Source organism: Equus przewalskii, chromosome 2 (genome assembly GCF_037783145.1).
Source record: "Equus przewalskii isolate Varuska chromosome 2, EquPr2, whole genome shotgun sequence".
NCBI classification, from domain to species: Eukaryota; Metazoa; Chordata; class Mammalia; order Perissodactyla; family Equidae; genus Equus; species Equus przewalskii.
The window spans coordinates 80,865,818-80,880,628 of NC_091832.1; the positions used below are offsets into that span (position 1 = coordinate 80,865,818).

Below are 14,811 nucleotides of genomic sequence, written 5' to 3' on the forward strand. Positions count from 1 at the left end.
TGCCTCAAGTGAAAAACAAGAAAATGAAAGCAAGGTACAACCAGAATTTAAATTTTTTACTCTGAACTGTGCCTCGTAGGTTGGTGATATTTAAAATGTATTAAATAATAATAAACACACTAATTTATAAATCCAGTGGATCTCCACAGCATTGGCCACAAACAGCTATCCCTAAAAAGAAACCTCAAGACCACAAATCAGGAACTAAATAAGTAGGCAGTCTTACTTCCTTCTCTAGGACTAGGAAGGAATTTAGTAACACTGAAGTTTTGAAGTAGTTAGAGATTTCCATATAAAGCTAGAATCTCTGCATTCTACTCTCCCAAAACAAGCTATTTACAGTTTGAAAAATTAGCCCCACAAATAGTTTTCATTAACTCCAACAAGACACTATCTAAGGAGTGGTTTTTAATCTATCTGGAGGTTATATATCTCCTTTGATAATTTGATGAAAAGAATAGACCTTCTCCCCAGAAAAAAAAGAGAATGCACTCAAACAAAGCTTTGCACATAATTTCTAGGGTAAGGAGGAGGAAGACCCTTGAAAGTCACTGACCCCTAGACCACGGACCCTAAAGCATAACCCAGGCTTAAGGCAAATTAATTCATCAACTTAAAAAGGAATGAAAGTATCTGAGGCAGAGATTTTAATCCAGAAAATAAAATAAGATCAGAATTATTTTCTCAGATAGTGAGTGTTAGATGTGGTGGTTGGGAGAGGGTGTTGGTCATGTTGAGCAAGGAAAACAAATAAATGGAAGCAAAGCGGAATCAAAACAGTACTAACATACAGTCTATTGTAGTCACTCTGAGATAGCACCAATGAAACGGCCAATTCCTGCAGCCTTAAACAGGACTGACAACTTAACCAATTCTGGTGCATATTTCCACGCCAATGAAGTTAATTAAGTGGCAAACGTGAACGCACCCTTGCAGGTGAAAGCACAAGTTTATGAAAAGTCCTGCAAATCTTCCATTTTTCCTTGTCAAACAAGAACCGAGTTACAGAAATTATATACTTTAATCCAGGAGAAAATGAAGGGAGGGGAACAAAAATCCTAAAAGGGAGTGGCTAAAGAATCTGAAGGAAGGGTAAACTACAAACAGTTTTGAGATCAAAGGACTCAAGAAGGAGATAAGAACAAAACAAAGGAAGTAATTATAAAGTAAGAAGAAAAGGCGTCTAGAAACGGTTAAAAAAAAAAACCAGAAAACCTCTTTCCTCTTCCTAGACACGTAAACAGTAGTAACTTGGCAAGGAGGAACAGACGAGGACACGACAGCACAACCTTCCTTCCCAAACTCCAGCGTTCCTTGAACGTCCCACAGGCACGATCAGGCTTGGGACATTTCAGAGGCAAGGCTCCTCCCAGCACCACTGCCCGGTGAACCTCTCCGAGGGACTATCACTCTCCCTTCCTCTTGCTGCGGGAGAGAGGAAGTGGGGGATGCAAGGAGAGAGAGAAACGAAGGCTGGACACCAGCCTGAAGGTGGCCCCCCTCCAAGACTTAGTCGAGAAAGACCTGGATCCTGCAACCCCTTTTCCCACCCAATGCATGCAAAGCCAAAAGGGTGCCGCCCTGGAAGGGCCAGTCCTCCCTCTTCACCCGGCTGTTTCGGGGACACACTCAGGGGCACAAGAGGAATCAAGGGGCAGAAACCAAACGCCGAATACTTGGGCAGCTACGGCAGAGACTAAGGATGGAAGTGCCCTGTGAAAGTCCGGAACGGCGAACCCAGAGGCTACGTGTCCGCCCCCGCCAACCACCTCCGCCCAGCCTTCCCCCGCCTCTTGCCCGGCCGGCCAGCTCCGCCCTCACCTGTCTTCGGGGAACCCGGCAGCTCTCACGTCGAGGATTATCCCTGCCTCCGCTCTTTGGAATCGCCGCAACCCTGGCAAGAAGCGAGCAGAAACGAGACCTGGGCCTTTTCCTTCTTCCCCTCCCCCTACGCACCTCGGCTCCTCGGGGGCGGGGAGCAACTGCAGCTGTCACCGCCTCACACTGACCAACCGCCGCGGACACTCAGACCGGCCGCTTCTCCACCCGGCCTCCAGCACCAGCACCGAGAGCAACTGAGCCGGAAGTGAGGAGACCGGAAGCAGCGTGTCCTTGGCCCTGGACGGCCTCTCTCTCCCTGAATCTGTCCCGGCCCGGCCACGTCTCGATGGTGCCAGCGCGCCTCCCACCCGGCCCCCTCCGCCCGTCTCCAGGAGGCTGGCCCCGCCCCTCCCGCTGCGGCCCTAGCAACCACATCCGGGGCTCTGCCGGTGCCGTTGCCCGGGTAATTTTCTGGCTGCGGCCGGATTAGAGAGGGGTGTGCGCGCGGGTCCCATGCGCCTGCCTAAGCTGGGAGCTTGCAGAAAGGCGCGCCGGCCTGGTCTTGAGTGGTCGGAGGTCTCCAGGAGCCCTCAGCATCCCTTCTTTCTCACTCACACACCCCAGCCTCACGCGTTAGGCGTCCCCCCAGCAGACGGTGAGCCGGCGGCGGGAGGGTGGAGGTGGACGTAGCTCAACGCCACGCATATCACTGGAGAGCCAAAGCTTCTTTCTCAGCTGCCGGGAAGCACGTAGAAGGTTATTCCAGTCCCGCGAGGGTGGGACGGTGGAGGGAATGCGGGGGTAAGGGAGCAGACGGGATGCGGGCGCCTCACCCTCGCTTCCCCAGTGCCTGGAGAGCCCCCCTCCGGCCACGTCACTCACGCCCATCTCCTTCGGGAAAACCAGACCCCCACGCCCGGCATCCCTGAGTTTTATTACTTGCTCTGTCTTTCTGATCACTTTCTGCGTCTGCTCCCTCGCTGACAGTGGCTCCTGGAATACTTTTCTTTCCTGTTCCTCTTTCTTTAACCAGAGACCGATGTCTGCTTTCTTTACTTGCCCCGTTACTTCTTAAGTAGATCACTGCCCTGTTTACAGAAACCCCTGAACAATCCCTGTTCTCAGAGCCCTTTGTAGTTCCTTAAGTTGAGGCCCCAACCTGTGCTTCGGATGCTCTCCCTTATCTCCAGCACTGAATGGAAGGGAATGGACTGCTGGAGACATCCCTGAAGCTTAACCTCACATACGGTTGATCCGTCCAGACACATCTCCCTTCAGGGTTCTGCACTGCTTTTCCTTTGACAACCCTGGATGCTCATTTTTACCGCCGTTTCACTTGCAGAAATGCAAAGGATAATAGTGCACTCGTGGGATTTACCCTCCGTGAGACCATACTTCTCACCTGCCTTTCCTTGTCTCATTAGTTGACAAGACGTTTTTAATGAGTAAGTGCCCAAAGGCAGGACTCTGCCTGTGCGGATTTCTAGGAAGTTCCAGCATAGTGAACAGTATCTCCTCTTACAGATATCTTCTTCCCCATATCTGTAAATAGTAAATACCCATGACACCACAATGTTTCAAAAGTAACTAACTATTTATTGTCTGAGATCTCCAGGACACCTTCTCTGACAAAGAACAGTACTGAAATCCCCCAAAATAAATCTATGTATAAAGGGCCCTTATCTTAAATGGCTCTGTCTTTCACCAAAGAGCAAATATATATGCCAATTCACTAAAACTAACTGCAGTTCTGTAGTTTACTGTGGATTTTTTTGTTCAAAGCCATCCTGTTAGTCTTGTCGGTTATAAGAAATAGATCCCAAAAGAATGGAACTTTGTGGCTGAGTACAAGTGTTATTCTTAGAGTTTCAGAAGGATGACTAGGAAGAGGTGCGTGGCAGTGCTCTCTGGTGCTTGGATGTTGCATGCTTAACTGTTTGAGCTGGCTGGTGCCTTAAGGACTCCTGCTAGCTGTCTCCTGAGTTTGGGGATGCTTAGCTTCACTCAAGTTAGTCTAACTGTTAGACTGTTAGGCTCAGAGGTGTTTCTTGAACACTTGCTTTAGTTATCTGTCCTTATCTGGATAGTTTCCTTAGCAACTGCTGGTGATTTTGATGGAGATTCTGATGGGCTTGGAACCACTTGAAACTAATACTAACTTCTGCTTGGTGAAGGTGTTATTAGTTGTGTTAGGTACTCGTTAGTCCAGTGCGATTCTGGTACTGTGCATGGTTAGTCCTCATTCTTCCTAAGATTTCTGCTGCCCAGAGGGAAATTAGAATGTAGATTGGCTCGAAGAAAACACTGGAAGCTACTTCAGCTGGTGATGGAAAACAGTGAAATTCTATACACTTTCTTTGGGAAAAAGGAAGCAGTGGCCAGTATTCTTTGGATTTGGGGAAAATTTCTTATATTAACTGAAACACCTTATTTTAAACCTAACCTTGCTCAGATGGAGAATTTTTTCCCCTCCTTTTTTCTTCCTTCCCCCTCTCCTTCCTTCCTTCCTTTCTTTCACCCTAGAGTTTGGGGAATTTTGCCTGTCCATTCTCTCTAGGAAGATTAGAAGATTACTACTTTTCTGTCAGTTGGCCTTTATATTTGGAGAGGTAAGAAAAAAGGGAATAACTGCCTGCCATATGTGTTTATGACATGAGGATTATCTACTCATGTACCTTTGCACTGCTATGGGCTATTATTCAGCTTTTGAAAAATCACGTACCATTTATTCACTTGACTTATGGGAAACTCAGGCAGCCTGTCTTTCATTTATTGACCAGGAGGGAAAGGAGGCAACAGGTTGAAAGATAGTGTTATTATTCCTTTCTGAATGAATTAAATGTATGTGTGACCTTTCCTCTTTGCTTTAAATGTTGAATACTGCATACTGCTTATCAATATTATTTCCTCAAGAGAAAGAAGAAGGTGCTACCTTCAATTCTTTTCTAGGAGAATTCTGGTAATGTCACAATAATTTCATCACTCTTTATCAACAGCTCCCTTCTCATGGAGAGTTATTTAGTTACCGATTGCATAGTATAATTCCCTGGAAACATACTTTTTATTAGGGGATACTGATTAATGGAACATTTTTAAAAACCCATGAATAGTAGAAAGAGTAGAGCATAAGAGTAGAAATTGTTTTAACTACAAGAAGAAAAAAAACGGAACTTATTCATAATTCTGTTACCTAGAGTTAACATTCGACATTTGGTCAGTCTTTTTTTTTCTATGCATATATTTCTTTTTCTTCATTTATTTAACAAATTGTTGTGAGAACCTACTGTTTGCTGGTCATGAAGCACTGTAGGAATCGCCATAAGCCTCTGCCTTCATGTAACTTTCAATATATGTTGTATTGTTGGCATATGGTTTTGTATTTTGTTTTTTTCACTTAATATATTATAGAATCTTCCTCATATCATTAACTATTCTTTCAGTGGCTCAGTAGTGTTTTAGCGTATAGATTTTCCTTAATTTCTTTACCTAATCCTTTTTGTTACACATTTACGTTATTTCGAGTTTTGTCTATAATTATAAAACAATGTTAGGGATATTCTTGTGTGTTAGAATTCTAAGATGACTTGCAATCACCCTCACCTTGTATAATTCCCTCCCCAGTGAATATGATAGGATGTCATTCCCATGATTATGTTATATAACATGCAAAAGGGATTTTTGCACAGGTAATTAAGGTTACTAATCAATTGACATTGAGTTGACCAAAAGGGAGATAATTTGAGTGGGCCTAAACTGATTACATGGGACTTTTAAGAGCAGAGAGCTTTCTCCTGCTGGTAGCAGCAGAAGAAGTAAGAGAGATTTGAAGTGTGAGAGAGATTTGACATGAGGAAGGTTCTCTGTAGCTGAAATGAAGAGGGCCACAGGCAGAGAGCTGAGGGAGGCCTCCAGGAGCTGAGAGCAGTCTCTTCTGGCAGCCAACGAAAAGCCTAGGGACCTCAGTCCTACAACCACCAGGAGCTGAATTCTGCAAATAACCTGAGTAAGCTTGGAAGCAGATTCTTCCAGACCCTCCAGATAAAATGCCCTGCCTGACTGACATTTGATTTCTGCCTTGTGAGGTGCTAAACAGAGGACCCAGGGGACCCCATCTGGACTTTTGACCTACAGAACTGTAAGATAATAAATGGGTGTTGTTTTAAGCCACTAAATGTGTGCTCATTTGTTACGCAGCAATGGAAAATGAACACATTTGTAAGTTAGACTATTTTTACATCTATAATTGTTCTTTTGGGATAAAAATCCTGGGTAAGGACTTGCTGGATAAAAGTTATGTGCATTTTTAAGGTTTTTGTATAATTTGCCCTCCATATGCTTCGTACCAATTTCTATACCTCCTAACAACCTATGTTACTACATCCTAGCACACACTAGGTGCTGCCATTCTGATAGGCAAAAATAAAAGACAAAAAAGTATCTTCTCTTTTGAAAGAAGATTTACATTTCTCCTGTGACCAGTACAACTGGCCATTGTTCTCTTTATTTGGAGTTCAATTTTTTAATGAATTACCTATTCTTGTTCTTTAGTTAGCTTTACATAGAGAAAATAGTCCCTACCAGATAGTACAGCATTTCTCTGCTGTAATATTTTCAAGGGGTAAAATGATTAATGAGCTTAATTGAGAAAATGAGTTCTGAGAAGTATTAGCTGCTGCCATTACTTCCTGGAAAAAAAAAATCCCAGACATTATACAGTGGGAGAATGGAAAATGTCAGCTTCATTGATTAGACAGTATTGGTGCCTTATTCTTTTCTAGGAAAAAAGTCTATCTTCTCTGGTTTGGCATTAGAAATATGATTGCTTCAGGAATAAAGATATATTGTATCTTACCATGGAAAATTGTAGCATTGACTATTATTTTAGAAGGAAATATATACTGTTAACTCTCAGAAAAAAAAATGTCCTAAAAAAACATGTCACTATTTTCAGTTTGGTGAAGATAATCAGTAATCTCTGATTATATGTATTGCTTTATTTGGAATGGGGTAAGGGAGGAAATTCAAGTTACTTTTTCTGTAATCCTTGTTATTTGAGATGATAGGGTTTATTTCTGACGAATGAAATAAGGCAGAAGGAAAAAAGGAAGGAAGGAAGAAAAGAAGAAGAAAGAACAAAAGAAAGGAGGAAGAGAGAAGGTGGGAGATTCCCTTTTTTTCTTGGAGAGTAATTTTGCTTGGTTTCGTCTTTTCTTAAAAAATTGATTCTTGCTACCTCAATTTCTTAATGTTGGTATATTCCTAATAAAAGCAAGATATTTTAAAATTTTTATTTTGAAATAATTGTAGACTTATAGGAAATTGCAGAAAAATGTACAGGGAAGTCCCATATATGAGCAAGATTTTTTTTTTTTAGTTGAATGGTCAAATATTTCCTTATAAAGGGCAGCCCTCCCTCGCAGTGGGATATGGCTGATATCTGCTGTTCACAGAATTCATAATGGCCTCTTCCTCTGTGGAGGCCTGATATTGGTTTCAGGGTATTTTTTGGTTTGTTTTTTTGGTTAGGTTTGGATAGGCACTGGAAATGCTGACTTGGCTTGGTGTTGGGGGTATAGAATGTGTAACTGTTCTCAGAGGAGGTCATCCCAATGTGATTCAAGGACACTGTAATATAGTGAAAAGAACGGAGACTTGACATTAGAAAGCCTGGATTTCCAGACTGCACTCAACCACGTTATAACTGTATGAGCTTTAAAATCCAGCTATATCTTCCTCCTGAGTTGTTTGGAATACAGGATGTAAAGCAGTTTGGAAACTAAAGCCCTGGGTTATCCTAATTATTATTAAGACTTTTTTCAATAACAACAACAAAAACTCCTTTACTGGTTTTAGTTTCTATGATGAAAATTACTTGTTTTATTTGAACTACAAAGGCAGAGGAGTTTTGTCAAAAGATTTTGTGCAAAAAAATGCATGTGTTGGGCCTGGCCCCAAGGGCCTAGTGGTTAAAGTTCAGCACGCACTACTTCAGCGGCCCAGGCTCGGTTCCTGGGCGTGGAACCACACCATTTGTCTTTCAGTGGCCATGCAGTGGCAGCGGCTCACTTAAAAAAAAAAATAGAGGAAGATTGGCAACAGATGTTAGCTCAGGACAGATCTTCCTCAGCCAAAAAAAAAAAGAAGAAGAAAGAAAAAGCATGTGTCATCTTGAAACCTGGGAGACAGAAAGACAAACTAGAAGGATAGATGCCCACACTATGTCACAGGGAGTAACACTTGCTTATCAAATTAGCTGGTTACCTTGGCCTGCAGTAGGCCGAAAGCCTGTAGATCCTGGTAGGGGAGATGCTGTGTAGGAGGGTAGGGGTGAGCCCACCTGGGGCCCTGTGACTGTTCTCACAGTACAGTTTGGTTTAAGAAGAGCTCTGCTTTCAGTGTATATTTAAGGTGAGATTCTTGCTTCTACTTGCACGTAGGATTTTGTAAAATCTCTGAATTTTATAGACTGACACAGCTGAAGGGACATTAGAGAGAAGACAATGATGATGCGATCATCACCACACATTCATTGAACACTTTGTAAGTGCTGAAAGACTGTGCTGAGTGCTTTACACTCTGCCACTGAAGCTCGTTGAATGTGCAATAACCGAATGAGGTAGGTGCTGTAATGATGCCTAGTTTACAGATAAGGGAGCTGAGGCTTCCGGTGGTTAAGTAAACTACCCAGGATCACATAAGTACTAAATGGCAGAGTCGCTTGTCAGTTCAGGTTTGTCTGGCACCAAAGCCAATATCCTTATTCTATGTATGATAAGCCCTTTATTTTACAGATAAGGAAGTGGAAGTCCTAAGAGGTTAAGACGCAAGGTCACTCTCCTCTCTTTTAATCTCAGTCTTTTTCTGCATTATATCCTCTTAATAATTTTTTTAGGGGCCAGTCCCATGGCTGAGTGGTTAAGTTCACACAGTCCGCTTCGGCAGCCCAGGGTTTCACTGGTTCAGATGAGCGGACATGGCACCACTCGTCAGGCCACGTTGAGATGGCGTCGCACATGCCACAACTAGAAGGACCCACAAGTAGAATATGCAACTATGTACTGGGGGAATTTGGGGAGAAAAAGCAGGGAGAAAATAAAAATAAAAAAATAATTTGTTTATTCTTATGCATTTTGTCAAGTATTTCTGGTCTCTGTGCATCCAGCTAACGTGTCAAATTGATACAAAAGTTACTAGGATTTTAAGCATTTAGGTAAAATAGGATTTAGATTTAAAAAATTTGTAATGGGATCGCTTGATTTGACTTTTAGTGAAGCATTTTCTACCAGACTCCTATAAAGGAGACACTGTCTGCCATGTGCTATTAAAAGTTGAACCTTGTGACTACTGTCTGACTGTATTTTTCTTTTAGAGAAGTCAGAGGGGGCAGTCTGTGACTTCATGTAGAAAATAGCCACCAAATATCTATCCAGCATCATTTTTAGTTCTGTAATTTTGGTAAACCCACATTTTCAAAACAGATTAAATTTGTCTGATTTATTTCAGAAGTATATATTATAAAGCACTGAAAGGCAAGTGAGTATTCAAATGCACAGAGCAGAGCTAGAGAGCTTTTTAAGAGCCCCTTTAGGAGGTAAGCATTTCTCCTGGAAGTTTAGGTTATTGTATTTTCAGAAACATGTTCTCATTCTTTCATTATTATTTAAAAGCATAACTAATTCATATAAATGTTCTTTTTGATATTTAATTGACTTATCGTTGCTAAAATGACTTTTTTTTTTACATTTTCAAGACACAGAAGATATACCATCAAGTCTTAGAAGGATTCTACCATTTTCTTCTCCATCCTGAAGAGACTTGGAAATTAATGGGTAACACTTTGCATGAAAATTACTGAATGCTTTTTCTTCTTATCTCTGAGGCCTTCTGTAGAGAATTAATAGGAGGTTGAATGCGCGCATGGATAAAATGGATCATCTTAAAGGATTGAAGTTCCAAAAATATATCAGCAGGACTGGACAGGTTTGACATAATGAGATTCTATTTTAGCCTGACTTCTGGAACTCGGAATAAACTATAAACTGAGCTACACAAGGTCCTGAGAAGGAAGTTTCTCTTCTAAAATATTCTAGCTGCACGTAACATTCTTCTTATTCTAATCCTTTGAAAAAAATATATTTACTCATCAATTTCCTGAGGAATAAAACTACTAGACACTTACCAACTTTCAGTATATGAAGTGGGACAGAAAGCCGCAATTTGTATCATACTGGAAAAGAAATTTAATTAAAGAAACAGGCACCAGAAGGACGAGAAATCTCTACGTAAGCTGTGGTTGAGATGGCAGAAGCTTCCGGAGATACCTCAACTCTGCCGGTAACAGTGAAGAAAAAGAAAAGTCTATCCATTGAAGAAAAGATCGATATTATAAATGCCGTAGAAAGTGGCAAGAAAAAGGCAGAGATTGCAGCTGAATATGGAATAAAAAAAAATTCATTGTCTTCTATTATGAAGAATAAAGACAAGGTTCTAGAAGCCTTTGAATCGCTGAGATTTGATCCAAAGAGAAAAAGACTGAGAACTGCTTTTTACACAGATCTGGAAGAGGCATTAATGAGGTGGTATCGAATTGCTCAGTGTCTAAATGTACCAGTTAATGGTCCAATGTTGCGTCTAAAAGCTAATGATTTTGCCCAGAAACTGGGACATAATGATTTTAAGTGCAGTAATGGTTGGCTGGATCGCTTTAAATCCAGATACGGCTTAGTATTCAGAGCTCAACCTGTAGAAGCTACAGGAATAGCAGTAGACCCTTCAACTGTCTGGCAGCAAAACGTACTGCCTTATTATTTAAATGACTATCATCCTAAAAATGTTTTTAATATAAAAGAGACTGGGTTGCTTTACCGAATGTTACCTACGAATACATTTGCATTTAAAGGAGAAACATGTTCAATTGGAAAGTTATGCAAAGACAGAATAACTCTGGTGGTTGGGGCAAACATGGATGGCTCAGAGAAACTTCCTCTGCTTATCATTGGAAAAAACAGAAATCCACATTGTTTCAAAGGTATAAAGTCATTGCCTGTGTATTATGAAGCTAACAGAATGGCATGGATGACCTCAGATATATTTGATCAATGGATGCGGAAGCTTGATGAGAAATTTCAAGCCCAGCAACGAAGAGTGGTGATTTTTGTTGATTCTTTTCCTGCACATCCAGATGTAAAGAACCTCAAGTCCATTGAGTTAGCATTCTTTCCATCATGTTTATCTTCCAAATTTATAGCCATGAAACAAGGTGTTATTCAAAGCCTTAAAATCAGATACCGACATTGTCTTATCAAGAAATTTTTAAGCTCTGTTGAAGGCAGCAAAGAATTTACGTTTTCCTTAATAGATGCAATTGATACATTGCATCTCTGTTGGAGGGCTGTAACCCCAGAGACTATTGCAAAGAGCTATGAAGAGGCAGGATTCAAATCTCAAAAGGAAGAAAGTGACCAGACAAATGCAGAGACAGACACTGGTCTTGATTTGGTCCCCCATGCCCAGGCAGCAGGAGTGGAATTTCCTGAAGGTCTATCTGTAGAAGAGTATGCTGCCCTGGATGACGGTTTGGAGACGTGTGAAGCAGTGCCAGATGGTGATTCGGTATGGACCAAAGAAAGTAAATCAGATGAAACAGGATTTTATGCTTCTGACGAAGAGGATGACGGTGGATCTCTAGGAACCGAACTCCCTTTACCATCAAAAAATGAGGCAATAGCTGCTTTAGATACTCTTAAAAATTTTCTTAGAAGTCAAGATATAAATGATGGGCTTCATAATTCTTTAGCAGATATTGAAATTTTTATTAACTCTTTATCATCTAAATAATTATTTATTGTACAACATCTGAAGAGTAATAGCTTTTCTTGATGTATTTCACTATCTAAGATATATAAAGGGAAAATACCACTTAAACATAAAAAATGAAAAGCTAGTAATCTTTGGTTTATTTGCAAATGTCTTTGGTCTGAATCGCAAAATTCCCTAGGTAGATTAAATAATGAGTAAGTCAATGAAGAATGTGAATTTCAATTTAGCAAGGTTTTGGGGAGTAGAAAATGTATTTCAGAGGCCTTGTACTTAAAACATATGGTATATATGTCAAAAATATTAAGAATTCTCCAGCTATTTAATTCATTCAGGTTGAATTGTTAATTTCTGTTTTCTATTGTTTTTTTCTTTTAAATTCAGATCATGTTCTAAAATATTTTAATTTATCTACCTTGCCTAAGAAATAAAATACCCATCTATTGCTTATTTATTTTTTTAAGACATATATTCTAACTAGACTCTTAAGCATCAAGTATTAACTTTAATACTTATAATTAATTACTTTATTTTTCTCATTACTAGCTTATCTTCCTAATAAGAAATTATGAAAAACTACTGAAAATAAAATCTGATCCAATTATATACCAAAATGGTTAAAAATATATGTCTCATTACTTTCAAGTTATTTCTATATAAGGTCAAATGAAAGACTATGACCTTATCAGATTTTTTTGGTCATAATCAGAAGATAATATGGATTCTTCCTAAATATTTGTATGTATATATGTGTGTGTGATAGAAAAATACATTAGTGAAACATTTATTAAACTCTTATGATATTTATGTTTCAATAAGATTACTCTTAAAAAGTACTATGAAGATACATATGCAGTTACTAAAAAAAGAAAATATCTTATGTGGTTCATAGTTTTCTAATTTTAACAGCTGAAACTTTTAATATATAATATTTAATTATTTTCTTGATTTAAACTGAGTGTCCTTTCCGTGTATTTTGATGTTTTTAATACTTTTTTTTTTCACATTTAATGGGTAACATTTTGGATTAACTTTCTGCTGGAGGAAGTTTTGTCTACACAGTGTTTTAAATTGTATGAAATTATTTACTCTCCATCCATGAAATAATTTTTAAACAGTAGGAAAATATAACAATGTGTCAGACTTTTCTGTTGTTAAATTTTAATACTATGCTTATTTAACTTACTACATCTAATTTAGGGTCTCCTTTGAAAAGTATTTTGAAAAAATGTAAAACGTCATACAGATTATTTTTATTATGAATTATTATTAGTCTGTTAACAAAAGACACATTTGGAAGGAAATATTTATAGAAAGTATTTTTATTTTCCACTGTTGATTTATTCTGCTTTTGAGCTTTAGTAAAGTAAGCCTTAAATATGTAATAAAATTAAGAGGGTTTCTTCTAGAGTGAAATATGGATCATTTAAATTTAATTTAAAACATTTTTTATTAATGATTTGATTTAAAATTTTGTTGTGATAGAATCATGGACCTAAATCAGGGACCTTAATCTCTCTTAAGAACCCTAGCTGTAACTCGAGTACCTGGCCTATATTGAGCCCTCAATAATTTTTCTCTCTTTCTCTAGTTCATACCATTTGATGTCAAATATTTTTTATTTAATCATTATGTTACCTCCCAAGAGAGGTCGTCTGCCTGCTGCAAGACATGCCAATAGTCAAGAGGCAAGGTGGTAGGAGAGAAAGGGTTTCATTACAGCCTGCTAGCAAGGGGGAAGATGGCTGACTAATGTCCGAAAGGACAGAACAAAGACCACAGGCCAATTATATAGGGGGCTGGTCTCCAGGTGGGGCAGACATCTGGTCTTAGTTCCTGATAATCTTTTGTTTTACTGGATATGCATCAGAGACTGGAGAACTGCCCTATACCCAGATCTTTCAGTTGTCATTGATGATGGCTAAGCGCCTAGACTCTCTGCCCTAGAGGTCATTACATTAATAAGGAACTCAAAAAAACAAAGTTACCAATTTATTGCAGCTGGGAGGGGCCATAAAATCTACAGGGCATGTATATGTCCTGGAGGGTACATGTCCAGCTGGATTAGTTAATCAGAGATCATTCAAAGAAAATGTGGTTTCTTTTCTACAATATGGCTTCCCTTATGTCAACCTTGTGCTAACCAGTATCAATTACAGATATTCTATGACATATGAATTATTATCTCCATTTTTCAGATGGGGAAACTAAACCCCAGAAAGATGATTTGATTAAAATCTCAGGGCCAGAACTGAGATGCCGTAGCTCCCTGTCACCTAGTCCTGCGTTCCTCTATGTTCCACAATGCTTTTCTATAATGTATAAAAGAAAATTCTATTTTTTTTCCCTTGAATTTAGGAGCCCAAGGGTGAAGTATTTCAGAGAATATGCTGGATCTGTGCTCATGACTCTATTCACAAGATCTCTCCTGAGAACACTGTTACTAGGGAAATGCCGGGACCTTCTGATTTGGTAATTCTGTACCAGTCTAACACAGAGGTTCCAGTGGAGTTCTAAAGAAAATATTTAAAGCAACTTTAATATTTCCAAAGTGCTGAGAAACTAATCTACTCGTTTATTCCCCACTCTGACATGATCCATTTTTGACTTGTGGGGCATAATAAATCTAAAGGTGATAAAATGAGACAAGACTCCTGTAAAGAATAAGAAAAAGATGCCTGCAGATTTAAATTCAGAGATAAACTTTAAATTGTTAATATTGTCCACTCTTCTGTGTAGTTTACAAGATAAATTTAAATGATTTTCAGAATAAAAATTTTTTTAAATTCACTTTTCCTCAGACAGACAGTCACTGCTGCATCCCTCACTCCTCATTTATCCTCTCTATACACAGTCAGTACAAAGTTGGGACTAAATGTCGCTTGTCTTTTCAAAAAAGAACTTACCTGGGGCCAGCCCTGTGGCCAAGTGGTTAAGTTGTCACACTCTGCTTCAGCTATCCAGTGTTCACCGACTTGGATCCTGGGCACAGACCTACACACCACTTATCAAGCCATGCTGTGATGGCAACCCACGTAGAAGAACTAGAATGACTTACAACTAGGAGATACAACTATGTACTGGGGCTTTGGGGAGAAAAGCAAAAAAAGAGGAAGATTGGCAACAGATGTTAGCTCAGGGCTAATCTTCCTCAAAAAAAAAAAAAAGAAAAGT

At 39.5% G+C, this 14,811-nt stretch overlaps 2 protein-coding genes across 22 annotated transcripts in view; one reads left to right on the forward strand and one right to left on the reverse strand.

The window, feature by feature from the left end:
* The window catches only part of ARFIP1 (ARF interacting protein 1), a 121,352-nt gene extending 119,260 nt beyond the window's left edge, over nucleotides 1-2,092 (reverse strand). For 3 of the 15 annotated variants that reach the window (XM_070611546.1, XM_008536461.2, XM_070611551.1), the window contains exon 1: nucleotides 1,957-2,092. The gene's annotated coding sequence lies outside the window, so the exon portion shown is untranslated. Of the gene's footprint in view, nucleotides 1-1,821 lie in introns of all 15 variants that reach the window. The other 12 variants (XM_008536462.2, XM_070611548.1, XM_070611541.1 and 9 more) reach the window with 8 other exon arrangements.
* On the forward strand, nucleotides 1,820-14,427 carry TIGD4 (tigger transposable element derived 4). Of its 7 annotated transcripts, none has more exons than XM_070611537.1 (4): nucleotides 2,279-2,476; nucleotides 6,885-6,978; nucleotides 8,287-8,437; nucleotides 9,572-13,053. In XM_070611537.1, the coding sequence occupies exon 4, from the start codon at nucleotides 10,120-10,122 to the stop codon at nucleotides 11,656-11,658; it is 1,539 nt and encodes a 512-aa protein (XP_070467638.1). In that variant the 5' UTR covers nucleotides 2,279-2,476; nucleotides 6,885-6,978; nucleotides 8,287-8,437; nucleotides 9,572-10,119; the 3' UTR covers nucleotides 11,659-13,053. The 7 variants fall into 7 exon arrangements, with proteins under 7 accessions (XP_008534678.1, XP_070467641.1, XP_070467638.1 ...); XM_070611538.1 differs by lacking the exon at nucleotides 2,279-2,476 and adding an exon at nucleotides 4,345-4,430; XM_008536454.2 differs by lacking the exon at nucleotides 2,279-2,476 and adding an exon at nucleotides 4,350-4,430 and having other exon boundaries at nucleotides 6,878-6,978.
* Nucleotides 14,428-14,811: the final 384 nt, after the last annotated feature.